This window comes from Tenrec ecaudatus, chromosome 8 (assembly GCF_050624435.1).
Source record: "Tenrec ecaudatus isolate mTenEca1 chromosome 8, mTenEca1.hap1, whole genome shotgun sequence".
Classification (NCBI taxonomy): domain Eukaryota; kingdom Metazoa; phylum Chordata; class Mammalia; order Afrosoricida; family Tenrecidae; genus Tenrec; species Tenrec ecaudatus.
This window is the reverse complement of record NC_134537.1, coordinates 5,640,131-5,662,593: the sequence shown is the minus strand read 5'-3', so window position 1 is coordinate 5,662,593 and position 22,463 is coordinate 5,640,131. Positions and strand designations below refer to the sequence as shown.

Here is a 22,463-nt window from a genome sequence, read left to right as displayed (position 1 = left end):
ATGGCAAGACTTCCTCCACAGACTTTGGGGGGCGGGGAGTGTTCTTAGGAGAGACCAGTTCCTGGCAAAGGACGTGGTGCTTGGTAAAATGCAGGGCATCCACAAAGAGGAGAGCCTCAAGGAAACGGGTCGAAACCAGCTGCATTGACCTGGTGGCTGCAGCCATGGGCTCAGGCACAGGAACTGTGGGGAAGACAGCGTAGGACCGGGCCGTGTTTTGTTCTGTTGGGCGTAGGGTCACTATGAGTTGGAACTGGCTCGACGGCACCTGGCAACAACAGCAACATAAAAGAAATGCGGGCAGGACCCGGCCAGGCTTCATTCTGTTACAACAGGGTCCTTCAAAGTCAGGATCGAAGGCACCAACACCGCCAACACCCACGGACTCTGAAAAAGGCAAGGAGAGCTTTTTTCCCCAGAACCTGCAGAAAACAACAGAGGTCTGCCAGTGGCCGCCATCCAACCTCCGTAATGAGAAGCTTGTCAATTCCTGGTGTTGCAAGTCACCGAGTGCATGGTAATTGCTTGCAGCCACCACAGGAAACAGACAGGTACACCCTGGTTTGCCGCAGGCCCCGCCGCCTCTCCCCATCTCTCTCTCTCTCTGTCTCTCTCTCATCCTGCAGTGCACTCTTTTGTGTTCCTGCCTGGCCCCTGCATCCCCAGAATTTGTTCTCCTGCCTAGGGAGAACCCTGCTCCCTGCTAGGTCACAGGTAGCAAAGTGGACAAGCCAATCCATAGAAAGATTTATCCCTCTGGGGAAAACAGGTGACTTTTAGCAGAAGCCTCCTGTGCCAAAGCCTCCAAAGGAAGGGCTTTGAAGGCCGGGGACCATGAAAGCCAGCGAAGAATTGCTTTTCAGCAGCTGTTGGCGTAAAGCCCAGGGGAAGCCCATTGAAATGAGGACCTGGAAGCTGGCTGGGCAGGTTGACTTTGGTCTGGGAGATCACAGGGCACCTCCAAAAAGGCCTGAGAAGAAAAAAAAGAAAGGAACAAAGGTGACAGAAAAGAATGGAATCAAAAAATTTCAGAGGGCAACTCAAGAAGACAGATAAAAAAGTCGCCTGCCCCCAAAATGAGGAGAGACACCTCAAAGAGGGACCGACACTCACTTTGTTATGGGCCTGCCGTGGACTGGGCCCCAGAGAAGGGAGCACACATGAGTTAGTTTATTTAACTTTTCCAACAAACCTGGGAAGGGGATATCGCTACCTGGAATTGCAGATGAGGAGATTGAAGCCCAAAGAGATTAGCAAGGAGTTAGAAAGCAGTAGACTGACATTGAACTCTGAAAGCTGTTTCAGGAAAGCCCCTCTGACCCTCCAGAATCTGAGAGGACAGTGATAAGGGTTCGACAAAGCTGGGAAAAGCTAGACAAGGGGAGGCCGGCTTCTAGCAACACTGGGGCCTGAGTTAGAGGGATGCTAGACACAGAGAGAAGGGATGGTGCCACTGGAGGTGGGAGGGAGGCAGGAGAAGGAATTTGAAGCTAAAGATGATGTAGGGGGAGCAGAGTACCTTGTAGCAGCAAGAGGATGTAGATGTACACATACTCACATATCATGGCCATGAGTTTGGGTAGGTAGGTAGACAGATGATGGATGGATGGATGGATGGATGGATAGATGCATTATTGTCAGATGCCATTGAGTCGATTTTGACCCAGAGCAATCCAATGGGACAGAGTGAAAAAGACTTCCTAGGCTGTAATCTTTCCAGAAGCCATTTTCCAAGTCCTTATCTCCAGTCTCAACCTGTCAGCTAGCAGTCAAATGCGTAACCATCTACACCAGCAGGACACATGCTCACACATGCAATCTCACACACAGAGACACATACACAGGGTTTCAAAAAGTTGATGGAAAAAGAGAACTAAAAGATAATGTCATTTTTCCATGAACTTTCTGAAGCTCCTTGTGTAGGTGTATGTGTGTATATATGTATCCATAAATAGATGTGTATATAATTCTTACTGACATGAAGTCAATTCCAACTCCTAGCGGCCTTATGGAGGGGTTCTGAGACGATAAATCTCTCTGTGACCAGACAGCCACATCTTTCACCTGAGGAGTGGATGGTCAGTGAGTTCGTTGTGTATTGTGCCAACCTGGCTGATAAACACATGTGGGGTTAATTGAAGGGCAGAGGGATAAATGGCTTGGTTAGCTTCACCCTTCAAGTTCTTGGGTCTCTTGCTTTGTGATGGTCACACCAGGGTGCAGCTGCCTTAGCAGTTTCCTGCTTCAGCTTGCACGACTCACTTCCTACAAGACATCCCCAAGGAGAAGCCACATGGACCTACCCCGATGCAGCCCTGGGAGCTGGAGCAGCCATGTGGAGACCCCTGCCAGCACTGAGATGTTTACACTTTCACTGACTCGGCTTTCCTCCTGCAGTCGGCGTCAATGTGTCTGTTTTGTGAGAAGGAGGAATTTGTGCACTGGTGTTGGGCATATGGGTTAATGGGTTAATGTTAGACTTGTGGGTTTGGTTGGGCAGCACTGGGTTGGGACGTTTTCTTGGTGCACACTTAACCTTCATATAAAACTCTCTTATAATGAGTTTCTGTGGATTTGCTTCCCTAAAGTACCCAGACTAACATAGTCGGTTTAAATTACTGTTAGTACAGGTGCCTATCTCTGAGGCAAACTCACTTCTGTTTGTTTGTTTCCCATAGTTCCAAGGGGCAGGTAGCCGTGGAGTCATCATGTTTCTTTACAGCCTCCTCTTCTCCAGGACGTTTGATAGGTAAACACAATGAATGGGCCCTCGGAAATGTCCCGTAGGCTCTGGGGTCACAGATGCCATCTACTCTGGTGTCGGAAAGACAGCTTGATCCCTTATTAGAAATGAGTGTGCAATGTGTTTTCTCCTAGATTCCCTTTGTCAGCATTCCTTTTTCTGCTCTGGATCTGGTCGCGTCATGGGGTGCAGCATGGGAAAGTTTGCCCCTGCTTTTTTGAATATAGAAGTAGGATCCTTCCTCTTGTGGTCATAAACGTGGGCAGTGATAAAGCTTACCTGTACAATCTTCATGAACAAACACAAAATTATCATTCACAAGTATGTGTGATGTCGCTGAAGAAGGGACGCCCGCTTCTTGGTGTTGCTGATACGATGATCTCATATAAACTCGAGTCCAAGTGAGAAGCAAGAGATACCTGTGCACAGAGATACCTGGAGAGTATGAGCTGGGAGGTGGCAGGCACCCAGTGAGATAGAAAGACAAGTCCAAGAGAATCTCCAGGGAGGCAAGGTGCCTGCTGGGTAGGGTAGTCTGGGAAGGCTTCATGGAAGAAGTGGATTTTCTTCTAGAACTTGAAGAAAAGGGAAGCTTTTAATAGTCACAGGGGGAGCCAGGAGTCTCCCCAAAGTTAAGTGCAGGTCCTAGAGCTGTGCTCCCGCAAGTCACCTTTTATATTCCACCACCCCACTCTTAAGCTCTACATTATTATTATTATTTGCTTAAATATTTCCTTGAAATCAATACACATTTAAATCTCAATTGCTTCCTAAACTTTGATGTCCTTTAAATTGTACATTTAGTGAATTAAAGTAATATTTTCCCTTATCTGAAGGTAATTTTTTTAAGTATTGCACTACAATCGGAGCAATCTTTATTAAGTAAAAATATAAAACTGTGAAGCTGCTGTGTCTCCACGTATCCTCCAGCTATGTCTGGCGGTGATCCCTCCGTCTCTCCAACACTTGCTGAAGAATTCTGCTCTCTTCAATTTAGACATCAAAACGGCTCTTTGAGCATCCTCACGGGACTCAAACTGTGTCCCTTTAAAATATCCTTTGAGTTTTGGAAAATGACAATTCTGACGGAGCACAATAAGGGGCAGAGGGCAAATGATATAGGTTTCCTAACGAAATTCTCCTAGGCCAGCCTTTGCCCTCATTGAGAAACGAGCAGGTGCGTCGTCGTGACAGAAAGAAAGTGCATTGCAGGGTTGCTGGCCTTGTCCTAAGCAATCCAAACGTTCTTAAAACTTTTCCTAAGCACGATGATGGCAACAAATGTATAAATGCGCTTGACACAGTGAATTGTGATGAGAGTTGTACGAGCCCCCAATAAAATGATTTATAGGGGAAAAAACGTTTCCTAATAAACCTCCATGACTGTACTATGCCCTTTGAGAAAATCTATCAAGATGACCCCTTTGAATCTCTATGTGGATTGAGTCCCCGGCAAATCCCCAGGGCCCACAGCTTAGGAAAGCGATCACCTCTAATATGAGTGGTAATTCTAGGCCTTCTCGAGTTCAGCCACAGTGTTTTCATCTATCAAGGTTGAATGTCTTCCCTCTTGGCTCACACTGGCACTCTTCCCGACGTTCCATAAAATTCTTGGTCCACCTACACACTGTTGTTTTATGTGAGGCAACATTCCTGGAGACGTAGGTTCTGTGTTGCGTCATCACCCCTGGTCCGAAGCTGATGGTTTTGTGCATTCTGCAGGCTCCAGGAGGACCTGGACATCTCCACCACTCATCTGCTACAGCCAAGTGCTGGAGGCTTCCTGTGCAGGCAGGTGAGTGGGAAGACTTAAACTTATTTTCGCCGGAAGCAAGACGTCCCTGCGTGGCACAAACAGCTGGCTCTGTTGCCACCAAGCCGTTGGCTGTTCCAGTCTGCCTAGAGATACCTGGAAAGAAAGAAGAGCAATCCACTTTCAAGAACCCAGCCAAAGAAAACCCTATAGGCACAGTTCCACTCTGACACATAGGGAGTCACAACTAATTTGTTTTCTCCGTAAGCAACAAGTGATCCAGTTATCTGGAAAGAGTCAAAATAGTCTATTCTCATTTTACTGTCAGAGTCAACCTTCCCATTTCTACGACAGCCCTCTCTAGTTCACCTCCGAGAGCTACATTTTCTGAGCTTCTCAAAGCAGGAGGTGATGGCAGGACCAGGCCCACCAGGACACGCTAAGAAAGCATGCTTCTTGGCATCGGGCCCCTAAATCACAACTATAGAAAGCAAAGCTTTAAAGTATATCAAGGGAGGAAGGGTAATAAGATCAGAGTGGGTTACACACAGAGTCTATTTCAGGAAAAAAGTCGATACATTATTATCTCTACTTTACCAAATATTTATGACTTATGCTTTTCTTATTATCTATTATATGATTCATTTATTTTGGTAACAATGCTAAGTATGGTCATTTTAAATGTTTTTCTAAGAGAAATGACCTTTGAATCCTTTTAAAAATATATTGTTACTGACTTCTCTCTTATTGTATATTATTACCGTCCCCTCTACCCAGGTGACCATGTGCCTATCCTTTAATTAATGATTTACCTTCCCTCCTCCTCCCACCTTTGGTAACCATGAAGAATGTTTCTTTTCATGTGAACACCTATTATAGACTGTGCATAACAGTGGCTTCATGTGATATTTTTCCTTTTGTGGTTGAAGCCAGAGTGCATTGGGCTGTTAACCACAAGGTGAACAGTTCAAAGTTACCAGCTACTCCTCAAGAGAAAGATGAGGCTTTCTACTCCCATTAAAAGCCCCAGTCTTGGAAACCCGCAGGGCTGGTTCTATCCTGTCTTATCAGGTTGCTTGAGGTGGAATCAACTTGAGGACAGTGAGGGGTGTGTGTGTGTGTGTGTGTGTGTGTGTGTGTGTGTGTGTGTGTGTGTGTGTTTCACTCAGCATAATGCCCTCCAGGTTCATCCACGTTAGGAAGTATATCACAGTTTCATTGTTATTCTTCAACGTTTGCATTTTGTTCCCTTTTGGCCTCAATTGTAAACATTTGTCATGTATGCCATCTAGGCGCTCCTGAACTTGATTCTCACTGGAAGAGCAAGCCCAAATGTCTTCAATGGCTGCCAGCAAGGAGGGGGGTCTCCAGAAGGCTTACATGGAGTCCGGGCCCGTGCTGAGGTTGGCTATTTGCAGTGGGGCAAGGATGCCTCAGAGGGGGGCAGGCTCTCCCAGGTGAGTATGTTCTGGTTGTACCCACACCACCAGAATGCCAACATGTGGGCGAATGTATAACCAATCTACAATGACCATTCCAGTGGACTTGAAATCACTGCCATCGAGTCAGTTCAACTCGGAATGACCCTGGTTTCCAAGGCTGTAAATCGTAACAGGAGCAGCAGCTGGTAGGTTTGAACCACTGACCTTGAGGCAGCTAGCAGCTCAATACTTCACCGGCAGTGCCATCCGGGCTCCAGTTGGGATATAATGTACTCGGACGGTTTCAAAACCCCAGGTCTCACCAGCCCCAACCTCTCTCAGCCAGCAGCACCAGTGAGGCCCGGGGCTCAGCACATGTCCTTGTCTTCAGCTACACTCCTGGTTCCACCTCAAAGCAGCTGCGCTGTGTTCAGAGCTCGCTTTGCACTGTAGACTGTGTTTTTATAGCCCTGGCTCCTTTTGTCTTTTTTCTCTTTGTTCTAACTACAGTGTCTGATTCATGAAATTACCGTCTCACAACACTTACATATCAGACTTCTGGTGCTCTCGGGAAAACAGTGTCTGACTATAGGATGCACAGCAGATTTTGTGTCAAAGGATGTTTTCAAATTTGACTTATTTCTTGAGTTTATCATTCAGATTTATCATAGAAAAATGAGCAAAGACAAGCTAACGGTAAGACTTGTGAAACCAATCTCACCATCCAAGGACTACTGCTACTAAAAGATATGTTGTAGGCCAATCATTAGAGGGAGGCAGACAGATGCATCCAGCAGGAGCCCTGGTGGCGCAGGGGTTACGCGTTGGGCTGCTGACCATGAGGTCATTAGTTTGAAACCACCAGCCACTCTGCTGGAAAAAGATGTGGCGTTCTACTCCCACAAAGAGTTATAGTCTTGGAAATTCACAGGGGAAGCTCTCCGTGCCCTGGCCTGTAGGCTCCCTCTGAGTTGGTGTGAGCTCGATGGCAGTGAGTTTGGGTTTTCAGTACAATGAAGGGGCCGTTGGTGTCTTAGGGTGTGTGTTGGCTTTCTAACTATACAGTCCACAATTTGAACCCACTAGCAGCGCCTCAAGAGAAAGAGGAGGCTCTCTGCTCCCATAAACATGTACAACTTTGTAACCGCCATGCAGGTCTTTATGGGCTGGAATAGACTAGAGGGCAGTGAGTTTTTAGCTTTGAGAAATCGAGGTTCTGGCAGCGTTGTCTGCTTAGTGTGGATGGCTGTGGGCTTGGTTGTGTTTCAGTGCAAGAAAAGACTGGACACCTTTTCAATGACTTAAAAGTTACATGGGCACCAAGTAAGGAGGTAGGGATGATTTTATTTTTTTAAGTAGGGCTTGGTTTAATCATTTCACACTGAAGGCAAGTTTACCTCGCAGTAAGGGGCAAGTAAAAGTTGTTCATATATAGTTCATAACTCAGAGCCTTACTGTGTGCATATGTATGGGGGGGTTATAGACTCACACACACATATATACATATATGTTTCTAAAACATGTTTTTCTCATTTCATGAAAATATAAATTATGTCAATGACGTGGTCCTTCCTCAAATTTAATAAGTACCAAGACTTCCCTTGTGTGCAGGGGGAAGGTTGTGCTTTGAGCTCTCTGAATGAGTTTGAGAATGGGTGTGCTACTTTAAAGTTCTGAATCGCCTTTTCCAGTAATTTAGGGCTTCATTTTAGAACGTGTGCTATGCAATGAGGAAGAAAAGGAGGTCGGAAACAGGACATGTAGCAATCCCATGTCCTTTATCCCTCCCTCCTTCCATGTAGGCATGGTCAGGTGGTGTCTATGGCCAACCTGTGAAGGCTCCTTTGGAGAAGCATGGAGGGATGCAGTGGGGACAGGTCTCGGGGTGGGAACGTAAGAACGGCAGTGAGCCTAAGTGCTTAGCTGTATGACAAAACTCATTCCCAGTGTCATTCTACCTTAGCCACTATCCTAAGCTAGAGAACCCACATCGGCACCTCTCCGAGCTCAGGCATGTGAACCAGTAGCGTACAAACACGCTGCAGCCCGTCGCTGGGCCTCCTCCGCTATTTGACTTAGTGTTTGCCTTGGCATCGATTCTGTTTTAGGACTTGATGCTAACCTTTTACTGAGGTAGGAACATAAGCCATGGGATGGATGCGATCGCAGCATTTCCTTTCCTGAATACATGAGTGTCACTGGTGCTGCTAGAGGCCATCGAGTTGTTGAGGTTCGGACCAACCCCACATGTGGCGAGATGAATCACTGCCTGTTCTCCACCCTTCTTACCACCCTGGCTGCCTTCTGGCCCATGGTCGCAGCCACTGGGTCCATTCATCTCCTTCAGGGTCTTCCTCAGTTCCCTGATCCTCTCCCAAACAAGTGTCCTTTTCCAAGGACTGGTCCCACCTGATAAGATGTCCAAAGTGCACGAGACAAAGCCTTGCCCTCCTCACCTCCAAGGAACATTCTGGCTGCACTGCTTCCAGACAGAGCCATTTGTCCTTCTGACAGGCCACGGCATAGTTCATGTTCTTGGCCAACACCATCATTCAGATGCACTGATACTTCCCCCGTCTTCCTTACCCATTGTAAAGCTCCCATGGTCATGTGAAGCGATTGGAAATGCCTTGGCTTGGGGCAGGCACACTTCAGTCCTCAAAGTGGCCTCTTTGCTTTTTTAATACATAAATAAGCAAACTTTTTAAAAAAAAGATCACCCTCTATCCCACTCTCAGTCCACCTTCCACCAACGGGTGTAGATACCTTGCTTTGGAAACCTTCTGGTAAACAAGAGGAAATCCCTGTAGTACATGGGAAACAAACTGGCCCTGACATCAAGAGCCTCGGTTCAAGACCTTGCCCTCCACTCACAGGGGTTCAACTTGGGCTGTTTGCCTGTGTGCACTTGTTTCCTCATCTACACACTAGTGCCCCTTTATAATTAGGTTATTGTGCCAACTAGGATTCCATAGGAACATGTGGGCAGGGTTTAATCAGGTCACAGCCTGATTGGAGGGAGACCAGGATACGTGCTTTCCGTGACTGGCCTCCTTCTCTCTTTATCCCTGGTGATCAGACAGACCAGCATGCTGCTGCTTGAGCTAGTTCTTTGCCTCAACTGTGTGCTGCTCTACCTGTGGGCCAAGCCAACCCTTTGAATTGTGTGGCTTTTCTATGCATAGCTAGAGCTTCATCGGGGCCTGCTTCACCATGCTCCTTCTGACTAAAGTTGCCTCACCCTGCCATCTGCTGCCTGCTGGCTGATTCTGCTTGTCTTGCTTGAGGGCAGATTCCATTGTCTGCTTCCTTGACCTTGGACCAGCAGCTAGAGTGAGTTGAAGGACTTTCAACTCTTTGGAGTCTCCTCGGCATCTACTCATTTTAAAAGCTCCGGTAAAGCTCTCTCTTGGAATAATGAGATGAGTCACAGAGGGGCCAGTGTGTACCTACAGCATTGCCAGAGGGAGGGCAGAGACAGCAACGGCTGGAGAGCACTGAGCTCAATGCTCAACTCTGGCTGCATGTGGAAAACACCTGGAGAATTTTTGATACCGCCAGTGCCTGTCTTCCCTGGGGGCAGCGTCAGCGTCACAGAGGTATGGCCTGTGCAATTGTATAGTACTCAAAACCTAGAAGGCTCTGTGTTTATTTTAATGGCCTGCCTGCCACCCTCTTGGAGTTCTTTATATATATTGTTTAACCAATGGTCCTGCATTGCCATTTTGCAGTGGGTCCCCACAGATTACATTTGCTTATGTATGTATCAAAGGGTGTTACAAACCAACGATGGCACTTGAAGGTCCTACCACAGGAGACTCTGTTTGACACAGTCTGGGCGGTACCTGAGCGTCGGGGCTTCGTACATCCCACAGGTGATGCTGATGTACAGTCAGGATTGAACACCTCTTTTCTGGCAGAGCTTCTCAACCCTGTCATTGCTGACATTTTTTTGGCCAGAAAATTATTTGCTGGCGGGGTGGACTGTTGTGTGCATTCTAAGACATTTGCCACATTCCCTCCCCTCCCCCACCCCCACCCCCAGTTGTGCAAATGCAGAAGGGACCAGACAAAACTTGCCCTGGCATGTATGCGGGAGGGAGGGGAGAAGAGCCAAGCCATCACTGGTCCAAACGACTGCCTGGAAGGAAGGAAAAACAAAGTCTCTGTGTTTAGCGGATGAATCCTGGGGAAACTAGCTATTTAAACTAAACTGACGAGAAACAGTGTCTTTTTTTTTCCCCATTAGTATCAGAAAGACTGGCAGCTTTCTTTGCCTTTGTACCATTTGCAAGATTTGGGGGACAGGTCTTAGACCTTACTGTAAATTAAAATTTGATAAGTGTTTGCTAAAGTGTTACTAGGACACTGTGCTGGGGGGCTGTGTGTGGGGGGGCGGGCTCTAGGTCAGAAAATATATCACGCACACACACACACACACACACAAATAAATAAAGGGCCGATGAGGCGAGAATTCAGAGATCCAGGGCTCCCATTTCCTCTGGCTGACATTTCTTTCTGGTCAGCTCAAACCAAACGAGCTGCTAAGTCATGCTCTAAGGGAAATTACCTGCAGAGCCTAAGGCAGCTTCCAATGCCACGGTGAATGTTTACTGGGCCAAGAGGCCATGCATAAGGCAAGAAAAATCCCAAACACAAGAAGGTCCCTAAGAGGCAGAGGGCCAAATGCAGCAGCCGGATCCGTCTCCAGGTGCTGGCTCACAGATCGGAAGTAGGGCAAGAGGAGGGAAACGCCCAGTTTAGCTCTAAAAATCCACGCAGGACTCAAATCACAATGCCTCCATCTTTCTGGAAAGTGACTAATGCGGCTTTCCCTCCTCCCTTCTTGGATCCAGGGCTCACTCCCCAGGGAAACGCCTGTGAATCCTGCCCTCGGTGGAAATTGCCTGAAATTGTACACTAATGGCTTGAAACCCTGAGGATGTTTATTATGTTGTCTCTGTCTTGCACTTGGAGTCGGGTCTCAGAACAAATGCATTAAAGAGCAAACACGGGCTGGCGGTTAGTTTCCTTCCTTGACCTGCTGAGATTTATGAATACATTGGACTCACACCTGTCTAGGTGGAGATAGAGACATCCAACTGATCTTTGCTGAAGGCACTCTTTCTTTATCAGCTCATTGTTTGGGGCTCGAAGGGGTCTATTGCTGTTAGCCAGCTGAGCACAGCGCTTCCTGGCCCGGCAGCCATCCATCCCCACCACCGATTCTAGCTCGATCTTTGTGAGCCATAGGATTTTCATTGGCTGCTATTCCAGAAGTAGATAACCAGGCCCTTCTTCGTCGTCTTTCTTAGTCTGGAAGCTCTGTGGAAGTCTGTACAACATCATATAAAACCAAAAACACAAATTCCGTGCCACTGTGTCGATGCCAACTCATAGCAACCCTACAGGATAGGATAGAACTGCCCCCATGAATTTCTGGGCCTGTAACTCCATACGGGGGTAGAAAGCCCTGTCTTTCGCTTGGGGAGTGGCTGGTGGTTTTGAACGACGGACCTTTGGCTAGCAGCCTAGTGCATACCCACTGCACCAGCAGCACCCGTATGACATCAGAGCCACAGACAGCTCCCCCGACAGATGGATAGAGGCTGTGCATGAGGTGGATTGGCTACAGATCAAGCCTGCGTCTCCCCCTCACTGACGTCGGGTCCACTCCAGCTAGTAGCTCTTCCCTCCATTGGGTGTCGCAGCCGGACTCTTGGTAGAAACAAGAGTTTCTGTGGAGCATCCGGGCTACCCTTTCAGGTAGCAGCTCAGCACTTCACCCACCATGACCCAGGCTCCATCTTTCCCACCAAAGGATGATAGATACATACTGCTTATCATCTGTGTCAGTCTGGGTAAACTAGAGAAACAAATCCATAGAAACGCATATGTGTATAAGGGAGAGTTTCATATAAAGGGTAATTGTACATTAAGAAAGCATCTCAATCCAGTCCAATCCAAGTCTGATATTAGCTCATATGTCTGATACCAATCTATGAAGTCCTCTTCAGACTCACGCAACACCAGCAATGACACCAAATACAGGAGGATCACAGGTCAGTGGGTAGGAAGTCTTTGGATCCAGTGGCGTTGTAAGCATCTCAACACCAGCAGAGGTCTCTCCATGGCTTCTCCAGGTCCGTGCTTCTGGCTGCATCAGCGTAGGTCCACGTGACTGGAAGTCAGCCTTGTGTCTTTTCAGTAGAGCATCTCCAAGGGAGTGGGGGGAGAGTCAGAATCTCCCACCTCAAAGTCAGAAAAAATAAATTCCCAGAATTCTCAGGAGAAGGCCAGGCCCACACAGAGGCCCCATTGGCTATCTCTGGATTGACAGGCTAGACTCTACCCCTATACTCTTAATCCTCAAATTGACACCAGATTATGTAACTACCACTTCATCCCTGAAAGGTTATAAGTACAAAAAGCATACTCTGAAACTTTATTTATTTACTGAAGGCGGCCTGGTAGCACAGTAGATTAGCCCAGCAACCAGTCCAAGGGAGCACAGGGAAGCAGCCTGCCCCTGCAAAGATGGACGGCTGAGAAGCCCTAAGAAGCCATCCAACGCTGTCCTGCTGGGGCGGTCACGAGTAGGAACCCACTCCAGGGTAGGAACGCTGCCAACCAATTCATGCAGCCACTTTGCACAGAGCACCTACTATGCGCCAGACCTCGCCGTGTGACTGGCCATGATATTGCATGTAAATAAACCTCAATGCCACTCAAAGTTATCGTCAGTATTCATTGAAGTCCAGGGACTGCTGGCTGGTCATTCATTTTCGAGGTGAGAAAAACCAGGCTGAAAGAGGTGGAGGCACCTGCCTGGAGCCTCCAGCCAGTGGCAGAGCCAAGGCAGGGATCTCCCTCTGAAGCCCGTGCCCTGTCCCTATGGCCTGTTTCCACCTGGTTTCTGATCAAGCAGTAAGAAGTGGCTCAGGGCGGGGGTGGGTGCGATAGATCTAAGGAGGAGATGTGTGAACTGATCGTAAAAACCGAACAGAAGAAAGATTCCTGTTTGAAAAACAACAACAGCATAGTGCAGCGTGATGGCAAGCGTCTGCTGCCGAGGCACAAACCTTCGTCTGGTGTTGTCTCTGTCTACCCTAAGGAATCCTCTTCTGAGTCTGTGACAAAATTGCAGAGATTGCAAAAAAAAAAAACCCACAAAAAAAAATCCCCAACTCCACACATGCCTTTCAGTCCCAATGTCACAGCCCAGCTGGCGAGACTTGGAGGAGGGCGAGGGGGATGATTGCATTCTGATTAAATGACAGGGCAAGACCCTCAGAGCCCACCAGAGTGACATGCCCAGCGGGGCTCAGCCAGCAACCCACAGGACGGACAAGGGACTATTCTGAAGCCTCCCTGTTACGTTTCTATTTGAGGGGACAGGTTTGAGCATGAAGTTCCAATACCTAAGTGAAAACATAAAGCAGTTGGAGTCTCACACCATCTGGAAAGCCTTGGAAGGGTCACATTATCTTCACACCTGCCACTGAGAAGAAAAACCAACTCTGATTTTTAAAAAGCAAAGAAGCCAGTTAGTTCTTGCTGGGCTGACCCCCACGGGCAGTCCTGGCACAGCTCGTCACCCTGCGGGGCATGCCCTCTTCTGTCTTGGCGTGTGCCCTTTGAAGAGTCTGATGGGGCAAAATCCAGCCCCAAGGGTGACAGAGAACGCCCCACTCCCTGCCCTCCATCATGAACCCCCGAGGTAGCACCCTGCAAACACGTCATCACGACAGACCTGCAAACTCCACCAGGGGGTTACAGGGCCTCTGCATTCCACACGGCAGAGGTACAAGCCAGACCATGAACACATATGCATGGGAATCGTCGCCAGGAATCCAGGGAGAAAGCACCACTTTCCCAATGCTTTCCTCTCATTCAGACTACGACACTGCGGCCTTGGGACTTGCAAGCTCATTATGCAAAGGCACATGCTGAAGGCCATTGTCCTAGGCAGCACGGAACAAAGGATTACTCGGACTCCATCCTTGTTTAGCGTGTGTCTGTCCTTCTTCTTGTCCTTCGAATTCACACGGGCTTAAAGATCTACTTCATGAAAGGCTTGGTTTCTGCATGCGTGCCGAAACCACTGGGTGTGTTCACAAAGGATGAACTTCAGGAGAAAGGTATTTTATTTATAGCGCCACTGTATCACAATTTAATTTCCTTTTTACCATGGCAACGTGCACAAATTATGCATTGGTGGACTCTCACCAATAAAATATATTTAGAAGCCTGATTTGGTGGGGGTGGGGGGGTGGGAAAAGCTGTAAATTGAATCTACCCAAATGCAGTGCACATGCTGAAAATGGAAAATCCCAATCAAACGAATTGTGGCCGGCCCAGCAGAGAAGGAGGCGTTGTTTGGCTAGAGGCAGGAGGGAGGGGCTTTATTTTCTTTTTCTCAGGGTGCATTGAAACCGGAGGCGTTCTCAGTTCCGATCCTAAGGCTGATGTCTCGGAATAAATGCCCACCGTACCACTGCGCTGATGTGTGCCAGTTTCCCTCTCACCAACGCTCCTCAAGACTCTAGCCTTCTATCTATCTGCCCTAGGCGGCGTTTCTGCAGGGTTGCTTTGGAGGCTGGGACTCGCTGTCTGCGTCCTTCATTTTCCTCCCACCCTAAGGAAATCTTGAGCAGCTTTGAGATCGGGAAAGAAAATGGTGGCATCCTGAAGTAGCCATCATGGGGGGGTCACCACCTCACACCACTCCTCTGCCCATTGTTTTGCCCGCATTACAAAGATTCTCAGAAACAGTACCCCAGACCTGGACAGCCTGCCTGTCCCATCTACTCTGGCGTCGTTCACAGGAGCTTTTGCGGATTGAAAATCAGCCAGAATGTGCCCCATGAGTGAACTCAGAATGGCGCCTTATCACAAACAGCCCTCGACCTCCTGGCAGAGTCACCCCTGCTTCCTGAACTTGAGTTCATTCAGGCCTCTGTATGACACAGGAATGTGAACCACCTTAACAGGGGAGCCAGATAAGCATCCAAGGAGACCCGGCCATCACAAGGATGAAGAGAGGCAGTGTTTATTCAGTAACTCAAGAATGGATTCCGAGTCATCTGGACGCTGGGGGTGGCTGTCTGGAAGTGGAACACATGCCACTGTTTGGCTGACACATCCCTCTGTTTTAGTTCTGATGGTGCCAGTGGGCGGACATGCCCCCACAGTGAGTGCATGAGAGGCCCGGGTAACAGTGCGCCTCCGGAGTGGAGTGGAGTCTGAGGAGATGAGCAAAGCCCGTGTCTTGACCTGAGCATGGACGGACCAAGGTGCTAGGCTTTCCGGCTAGCTTAAAAGTCCTTTGTGGAGAACTGGCTGCAGTCATTTCCTTTAAACGCCATATGACCGCTTCTCCTGGAAGCGCAACAGGAAAACTTAAAAAGAAAAGAGCTCATCTGATCCACCCACGTGAGGAATTCAACCCAGAGGAAAGTGACATCATTGAACGATTGAAAGGTCAAAATGTTAAATCACTCATCTTTCATACTTGGCGCTATCTAAACAGGCGATGCCTTTTCGAAGCTGGGTTGGCCGTGCGGCAGACTTATTTCCGAACACACACCGCGACTTTGAAGACGAAGAAGAGAAACAGAACATGGCTAGATTAGATCTGCCCCTCTCCCCCTTGCCAGGAAGAAATTGGAAAGCAGGGGGTCAGGACACACGTCTGGGCATCAGACAGACCCAGTGGGGCTTTCCATAGAGTCCTCTTTGGAAATACACAAGGTTTGTTGCTGTTGTCTGCACTTCAGAGAGTTTGCGGGAAAATTCCATCCTATATCCCTTTCCCCACGAAGGTTCTGAACCCCCTTCTAGTCACAGCAGGAGACACGCCAATTCTGCAGTTGGAATGTGCAATCCGGGGACATGGATTCCACCACCCTTCTCACTCTCCTTTCCTGAAGGGTCCCTCTGCCGTGAACATAAACGTGTGGTCCCCATGTTGTCTGCGGAATGAATAGCTGAGTTTCTGTGGTCAGTTTGAGCCCATAGGTAGACCTGAAAAGAGCACGAGGCGCAAGACAGATATTCCTGACTAGTGAAGCTCAGTTGCTGTTTGCTTTGAAGAAAGCCTCAGGCTATATTCTTGGTTTAAGGTTGAAAGAGGATCTTAGAACCATCATTTGGGGCAACTGTCCAGCCTCTATGGCGTCCCGCCAGTCTGGATTCCAGGAGAATTTGAAATTCTCTTCTGCCTCTTTCCTATTTTGGTGAGGATGCTGCTGTAGAATCTCTGATCCAAATATTCAGTCTTGGTGGCCGGGCACCATCGAGTTCTTCTGGTCTCATGGCTAAGGGGCAGTAGCCACACATGTCAGAGGCGATTAGCCACACATGCCATGTTTTCCTCTGATTCCGAGTCTTTCTCCCTCGGTTGTATCTCTTTCAGTAGGAAAAAAAATAACGTTTCTAATGTGAATTAATTTTTTTTTCGATTCCCCCTTTCTCCCTCCATCCTCCCCTAATCCTCCTGGTATCTCTATTCTCATTGTTGGCCCTGGGGGTTTTATCTATCCTGGATTCCCTGTGTTGTGGGCCCTTCTCTGTAGCAGTGTGCATGTTCTGGTCTAATCTGATTTGTAAAGTAGAATTGAGGTCATGATAGCGGGGGGAAGGAAGCATTAAGGAACTAGAGGAATGTTGTGTTTCATCAGTGCTATACTGTGCCCTGAATGGCTTGACTCTTCCTTGTAACCCTTCTGTGAGGGAATGTCCAACTGTCTACAGATGGGCATTGGGTCTCCACTCCATGTCCCCTCCCCCCCATCTACCTTGGGTATGAATTTGTTCTGGGTCTTAGATGCCTGATACCTGATTCCATCAACACCTCATGATCACACAGGCTGGTGTACTTCTTTCATGTGGGCTTTGTTGCTTCTCAGCTAGATGGCCACTTGTTTATCTTCAGTCCTTAAAGACCCCAGGTGCTATAGCTTTTGACAGCCGGGCACCATCAGCTTTCTTCCCGCATTTGCAGAGTGTGGCACCCCGTCAGACTCAACTGGAAGGCACTCATAGAGGCAAACAGACAGACCTTGAACTGTTTATAGTTTTTCCATTTTTGTCCGTGGTTTTCTTTATGTTGTTGTTATTATGGTTTGGGGTTTTTCAGTTGTTATTGTCTTGTTGGTTTTGACTTCCTTTGTTGTTTTGTTTGGCATTGCCTGGTTTTTGCGCTTATTAATGTCTCTATATGTCTATCCAGAGAAGATAGGTGTGGTAAACAATTCAGAGATGAAAAGAATGGGACAGATGGTTCCCAGGGGATATGGGAGAGGGGGAGGTGGGAGAAAGGAAGGGGGGGCGGGTGGGGAAGCCAGCCCAGGGACAAGGGAACAACAAGTGAACTAAAATCAATGGAGAGAAGGGTGTAAGGTGCCTTGTGGGGCTTGATCAAGGGCAGTGTAACAGTGAGGAACTGCTATATCCAAATGAAGGCCAAACATGATGGTGGGACAAAAGGAAACTGAAAGGAAATAGAGAAAAGAACCAGGAGGCAGAGGACATTTATAGAGGTCTAGATACAGGCATGTATGTAACATGTAAATATATTTATATATAACCAGAGGAGGATAGATCTATGTACTCATATCAATATGTTAAGAATTAAGGTTGCAGATGGACATTAGGCCTCGACTCAAGTACTCCCTTAACACAAGAACACTTTGTTCTAATAATCTGGCATTCCTGACATGATTGCTGAAGACAAAATGGGTGCATAAGAAAATGTGGTGAATTAATTTTTGTGATAATCTTTAAATATAGGTGTGTGTGAGTTTCCCTGCCTCTTTAAACAACATGGTAGATATCATTTATAGAAATGTACTCTTTTTCCTGATTCCTTCAAGGGCTACTGAGCTGTGCAGGTCCAGTTCCCTTTTACTACACGGTCTCCCTGATGTTGTTTTTGTGAATGTAATTCCCAGCTCTGAGAATTCAAGGTTACATTGGCAGTTGCCTGGGGAAAACCAAAAAAAGCCCCATAGAACAAGCTCGTTTAAATAGTGAATTTAATATTACGTGGACTATTAAATCAGTCCCTATGCTCTATGGACAGCTTCACAATTCATCAGTGTTAACCTGTACATATGTGTGTGTACACATGTTTATGTGTATATTCTCTTCCTATCTCAAAAGCTTTTATCTATATTCTAAATACTCTATATTGCCCTCCTTCCCACATCCTTAATGGTCAGTGTGGCCAGGATTCCGACTACCTACTTGATGAAATATTTCCCCATCTTGAAAACAGAACGAGTATATTTATCAACGGCAAAGACAGACCTTATCCTTCCAGCCTCAGTTTACCCACTTATTCTCTACTCATTTCAAAGCCAAACAAACTACAGTGGTTCAATCCCCTCAAGGAAGGCAACCCCTCCCCGCCAAAACCAAGCGTTTGAAGTCATTAAGACAGGTGGTGTAGCATGAACACCACACTACACCATTCACGAATGTAGCCCCATTCATGACAAAGCCCTAGTTTCCAGTCTGACTCCCCAGGGCCCCCGCAGCTGTAAGTACAAGGAGACCCCTCAGAGCTGCTGTTTGATTGTGCTGATGAACCAGCCTGTGTCACGCTGTATTTATGTATCTGTGCATTCGTCTGCGTTCTCCTCCTCCCTTGTAGGTGGGCAGCATGCTGAAGACTCCCAAATTACCTATTTGGCTGTGCAACATCAATGGAAATTATAGCGTCCTTTTTAGCACCAACAGGCAGCTCTTATCAGACTGGAAAATGGAAAGGCTCTTTGATCTGTACTTTTACAGCAGCCAGCCCTCCCAGAACCGGCCCGTGCGTCTGACAGTCGGTGAGCTCTGTGGGCTGTCACGTGCACGGGGATGGCTGTGGGCGCTGATGCTGAGCACCTGTGTGTCAGTGCAGGCTGGCTCTGCAAGAAAGCGCTAAGGCTCCGTTTCTGAAATGAAGCTCATGGGGGAACCCGTGGGCCTGAGCCCAAGTTGGGTAATGTGGACATTCTAAACCTGCTTCCGAGTGGAACGAGTCGGGGAGACAGCCTTGTACAAGTGGAACAGAAAAGCACACAACGTTTAGCTCAGAGAAGGAACAAAGGAGGAGATGTCAAGTTTTCCAAAAGTCTTTTCCAAAGTCTCTTATCTTTATCCCGAGATAAATGGTTAAAAAAAAAAAAAAGAAAGGGTGTAGGGTATCCAACCACTGACAATCTATCCCACAACCAAACATGAGATGATTATCCTGTGACAGCAGTAACCAAACCGCTAGGGGATGTCTGTTTACATCAGTTCAGAAAGCAGTATAGTAGTTACCTGTTGGGCAGCTAACCACAAGGGCAGCAGTTAGAAACCACCAGCCGGCTCCTTGGGAGAAAGCTAAGATTTTATATTCCCATAAAGAATTACAGTCTTGCAATCCCATTGGGGCAGTGCTACCCTGTCCGATAGGGTCTCTGTGAGTCAGAATTGACTCAGTGGCAGTGAGTTTGGTGTTTTGGGTTTTTTTTTTCACTAGTCACTGGGTACTGAGCAAACAACGTGATGGAGCAGGCCCCAAAGCAGAACCCAAACCCATTGCCATCGAGTCAATTCTGACCCATCCTCCTAGAGGACAAAGTAGAACCCCCCCCCCCCCACGGGATTTCTCAGGCTGTAGGTTTGTCTGAAAGTAGCCTGCTCATCTTTCTCCTTAGAGGAATGGGTTCAGCCCTCCGACCTGTTGGGTCAGCAGCAGAGCGCTGTAACCACTGTGCCATCGGGACTGAAGGAGACAGCGCAGTCCCAACAAAACGTCAGGAGTTTCTTCCAGTCCGCTGGCGAAGCAGACAACCAAATAGGCCATATCCTTTCTATTTGAGCATCCTGTTCTTAGGCTCATGAGGGGAAAAGACTAACCCTTACATACCTTTGACTATTGGCCCTTTGGACCCAGGGATCAAAGGGGTGAGACTAGGACTTCATCTCTCATAACCTTGGGTCAATTTATGGAGGCTCCTGTCTGGTACTTCACATATAGCATCACAGACCTGGCCCTAAGTAATTTTCACTGCCACGTCTAAATTTGGGAATGTATATTAGTGGCCATTCAATCTGTAAAGCTGTTAGTTCTCTTCTTTAAGTATGAGAAACATATATTAATCTAGTTAATTGCATGTGGCATTGATAATGAGCAATAAGTCTGAAAATATGCTACAATACACCATACTCTGCTATAATACGCTATACTATATAGTACATACTATACTGTAATTTCTACCCCCAACGCTTTGAGGAAAGCACCATTTAAAACATTATGATTAGCTCATATTCAACAGATGCATCATGTTCCAAGAATGATGCAGACACGTATACATACATTGACTGTCCCATTAAATTCTCACAGCAGTCATATGAAGTAGTTACTATAATATTTATTTTTGAAGATAAAATAATTGGAGGATTTTAGTAAACAGCTATCAGCTGCCTGAGTGAGGCGTAGAGAGGTTGAGCACTCACTCAAACAGGCCTTGAACCCCATCGTGGCTCCCTCTGGGCTCTCGGTAGGCATCTAGGCTACATCTAAAATGCACTTTGTACTCACAGCAAATGAGAAGAACTGGTGAGCTTTCCCTTTTCTGTGTGTCATGACAGCATTTATGACCTACAGCTGGCTCTAGGCGCCTCAGCATGAAGACCTAAGTGCATTACACGACTTATCAACATTCATGCCCCAAAGCACACAGCAACCCCAGTTAGCACAGATGTGTTTTGCAAGGAGCATTTAAACATCCCGTCCCCTGGAATCCCCTTCAGATTAACCATTTCTAGGAACACAGTTTGCTGAGCCAATACCTACCCACTATTTTTTGTTGGTTTTTCACCCTCCTTCTTAACTCACCTGATTCTTCTCGGATAATTTCCATAGATTTGGATCCAAATGTCAGGTATTCCTCCCTCAGATACCCATTCCCATCACTGGGAAGAGGACCAGCATGGCACGGAACGGCGCTTTTCCCCAGTGGAGATGACAATCAGAACCAAGTGGAGAGAGGCCACCATCAACTGGAATGGGTCTGCCCCCTTTTTCTAACAGGACACAATGAGTCTGAAGAATCGGAACTGCCTGCTGGGGTGCAAAACTCTAATTTGGAGACAGACAGTTTTATTTCTCTATTTAGCACCCAAAAAAAGTCCGACCAAAAAACCCAAACGTGTTGTTGTGTTTATTTTCTCTTCTCTCCTGGTATACCAGGTGTGCAAGGTGGCCCCTCTCTCTAGTCACATGGGCCAGTTCTTTGTTTTATTCGAAAAAGAGAATGAATCTCTCTCCTGTGTGCTATTTCAAAATGGCTCTTCCCTTGGCATCATTGTGCCCTGGGATTATGGTTGCAGGCAGCTAGTTATCATTTGAGGATGGAGTCACCAGTGGCGCATCATCAGATTTTTAGTAATGGCAAGAACGCGAGCTTCTCAAAGATTTCCTGATACAGAGCGCATTCCTTTCCAAGGACACATTTTCACATGTCCACATGAGCAAGTTCTTATCATTAATAAGGGACTAAAGCATCGCTCTTCATGGTGGGCTGGCATCTAAAGCAGTTGATGTGTGGGTTAAAGAAGTCAAGATGCGGAGGCAGGCGGGACATTCTTTTTACCGATGTTGTGTTCTGTTCTTGATACCCTCCATATAAAAGCACACAGGAACACTGAGAAAGAATTATGATTCCTAGATAAAATACAGTTATTAAAAATAAGATCTCTTCAAAAACAAAACAAAAAAAATAAGATCTCTTCTATGTCATTGTGAAGTAGGAAAACAATACTTTTCAGAATATAACCTTTCTCTATAGCAGTGGTTCTCCACCTTCCTAATGCCAAGGCCCTTTAATACAGTTCCTCATGTTATGGTGACCCTGTATGTGGGTGTATCTGCGTGTGTGTGGACCTGCCTAGAGACAGATAGGGGAGCGGTGTCTCAGTTCCTAAGCCCATCAGAAATATGTGAAAGGATCGTTCGCACCCCCCAAAGGGGTCGCGACCCCCAGGTTGAGAACCACTGCTCTATAGTGTTAAAATATCCCCCCCGCCCCCCCGGAGAGACATGCAGAGCAGGCACACTTTTATTTTCTAAAAGAAGAATACGACAACCATTTAGACACTTTTCCTGCCCATCCCACTGGGCTGGCCAGTCACAGACTTCGCACTTTGTCTCTCAAACACAAGGTTAGTTTCCGAAGAACAACCTGCCTGTTCTCATTGTCCAAAAGAATTTGTTAAATGCATCTTGACCTGATTCAGAAGATAAAGAAGGTTTTCACTGAAAGAGGATGAAGAAAATGAAATTTCAGGGTGAATAATAAATTATGTCAACAGAGAAACCCAATTTGACTCAGATTGCTGATGACGGTAACTAGGTCATTGGTGTCTTCAGTAGGGACAAATGAGTGGGTACCGACAGACCCTGGTCTTATCAGGTCTTTATCTTAGTAATAGTCGTGTTTTTCCTGATGTGCTGGCCTGTTTCTTTCTTTCTTTCTTTTTTTTATGAACACTGACTTGAATT

The 22,463-nt window shown here is 47.1% G+C and overlaps 1 protein-coding gene across 1 annotated transcript in view; it reads left to right on the top strand.

The window, feature by feature from the left end:
• MINDY4B (MINDY family member 4B) overlaps positions 1-20,990 on the top strand; it is a 45,398-nt gene extending 24,408 nt beyond the window's left edge. Inside the window, exons 8-12 of the mRNA XM_075555853.1 lie at positions 2,679-2,749; positions 4,466-4,538; positions 5,789-5,953; positions 18,576-18,756; positions 20,860-20,990. Coding sequence (XP_075411968.1) covers positions 2,679-2,749; positions 4,466-4,538; positions 5,789-5,953; positions 18,576-18,756; positions 20,860-20,990 — 621 coding nt within the window. The remainder of the gene's footprint in view (positions 1-2,678; positions 2,750-4,465; positions 4,539-5,788; positions 5,954-18,575; positions 18,757-20,859) is intronic.
• The last annotated feature ends 1,473 nt before the right edge of the window (positions 20,991-22,463 follow it).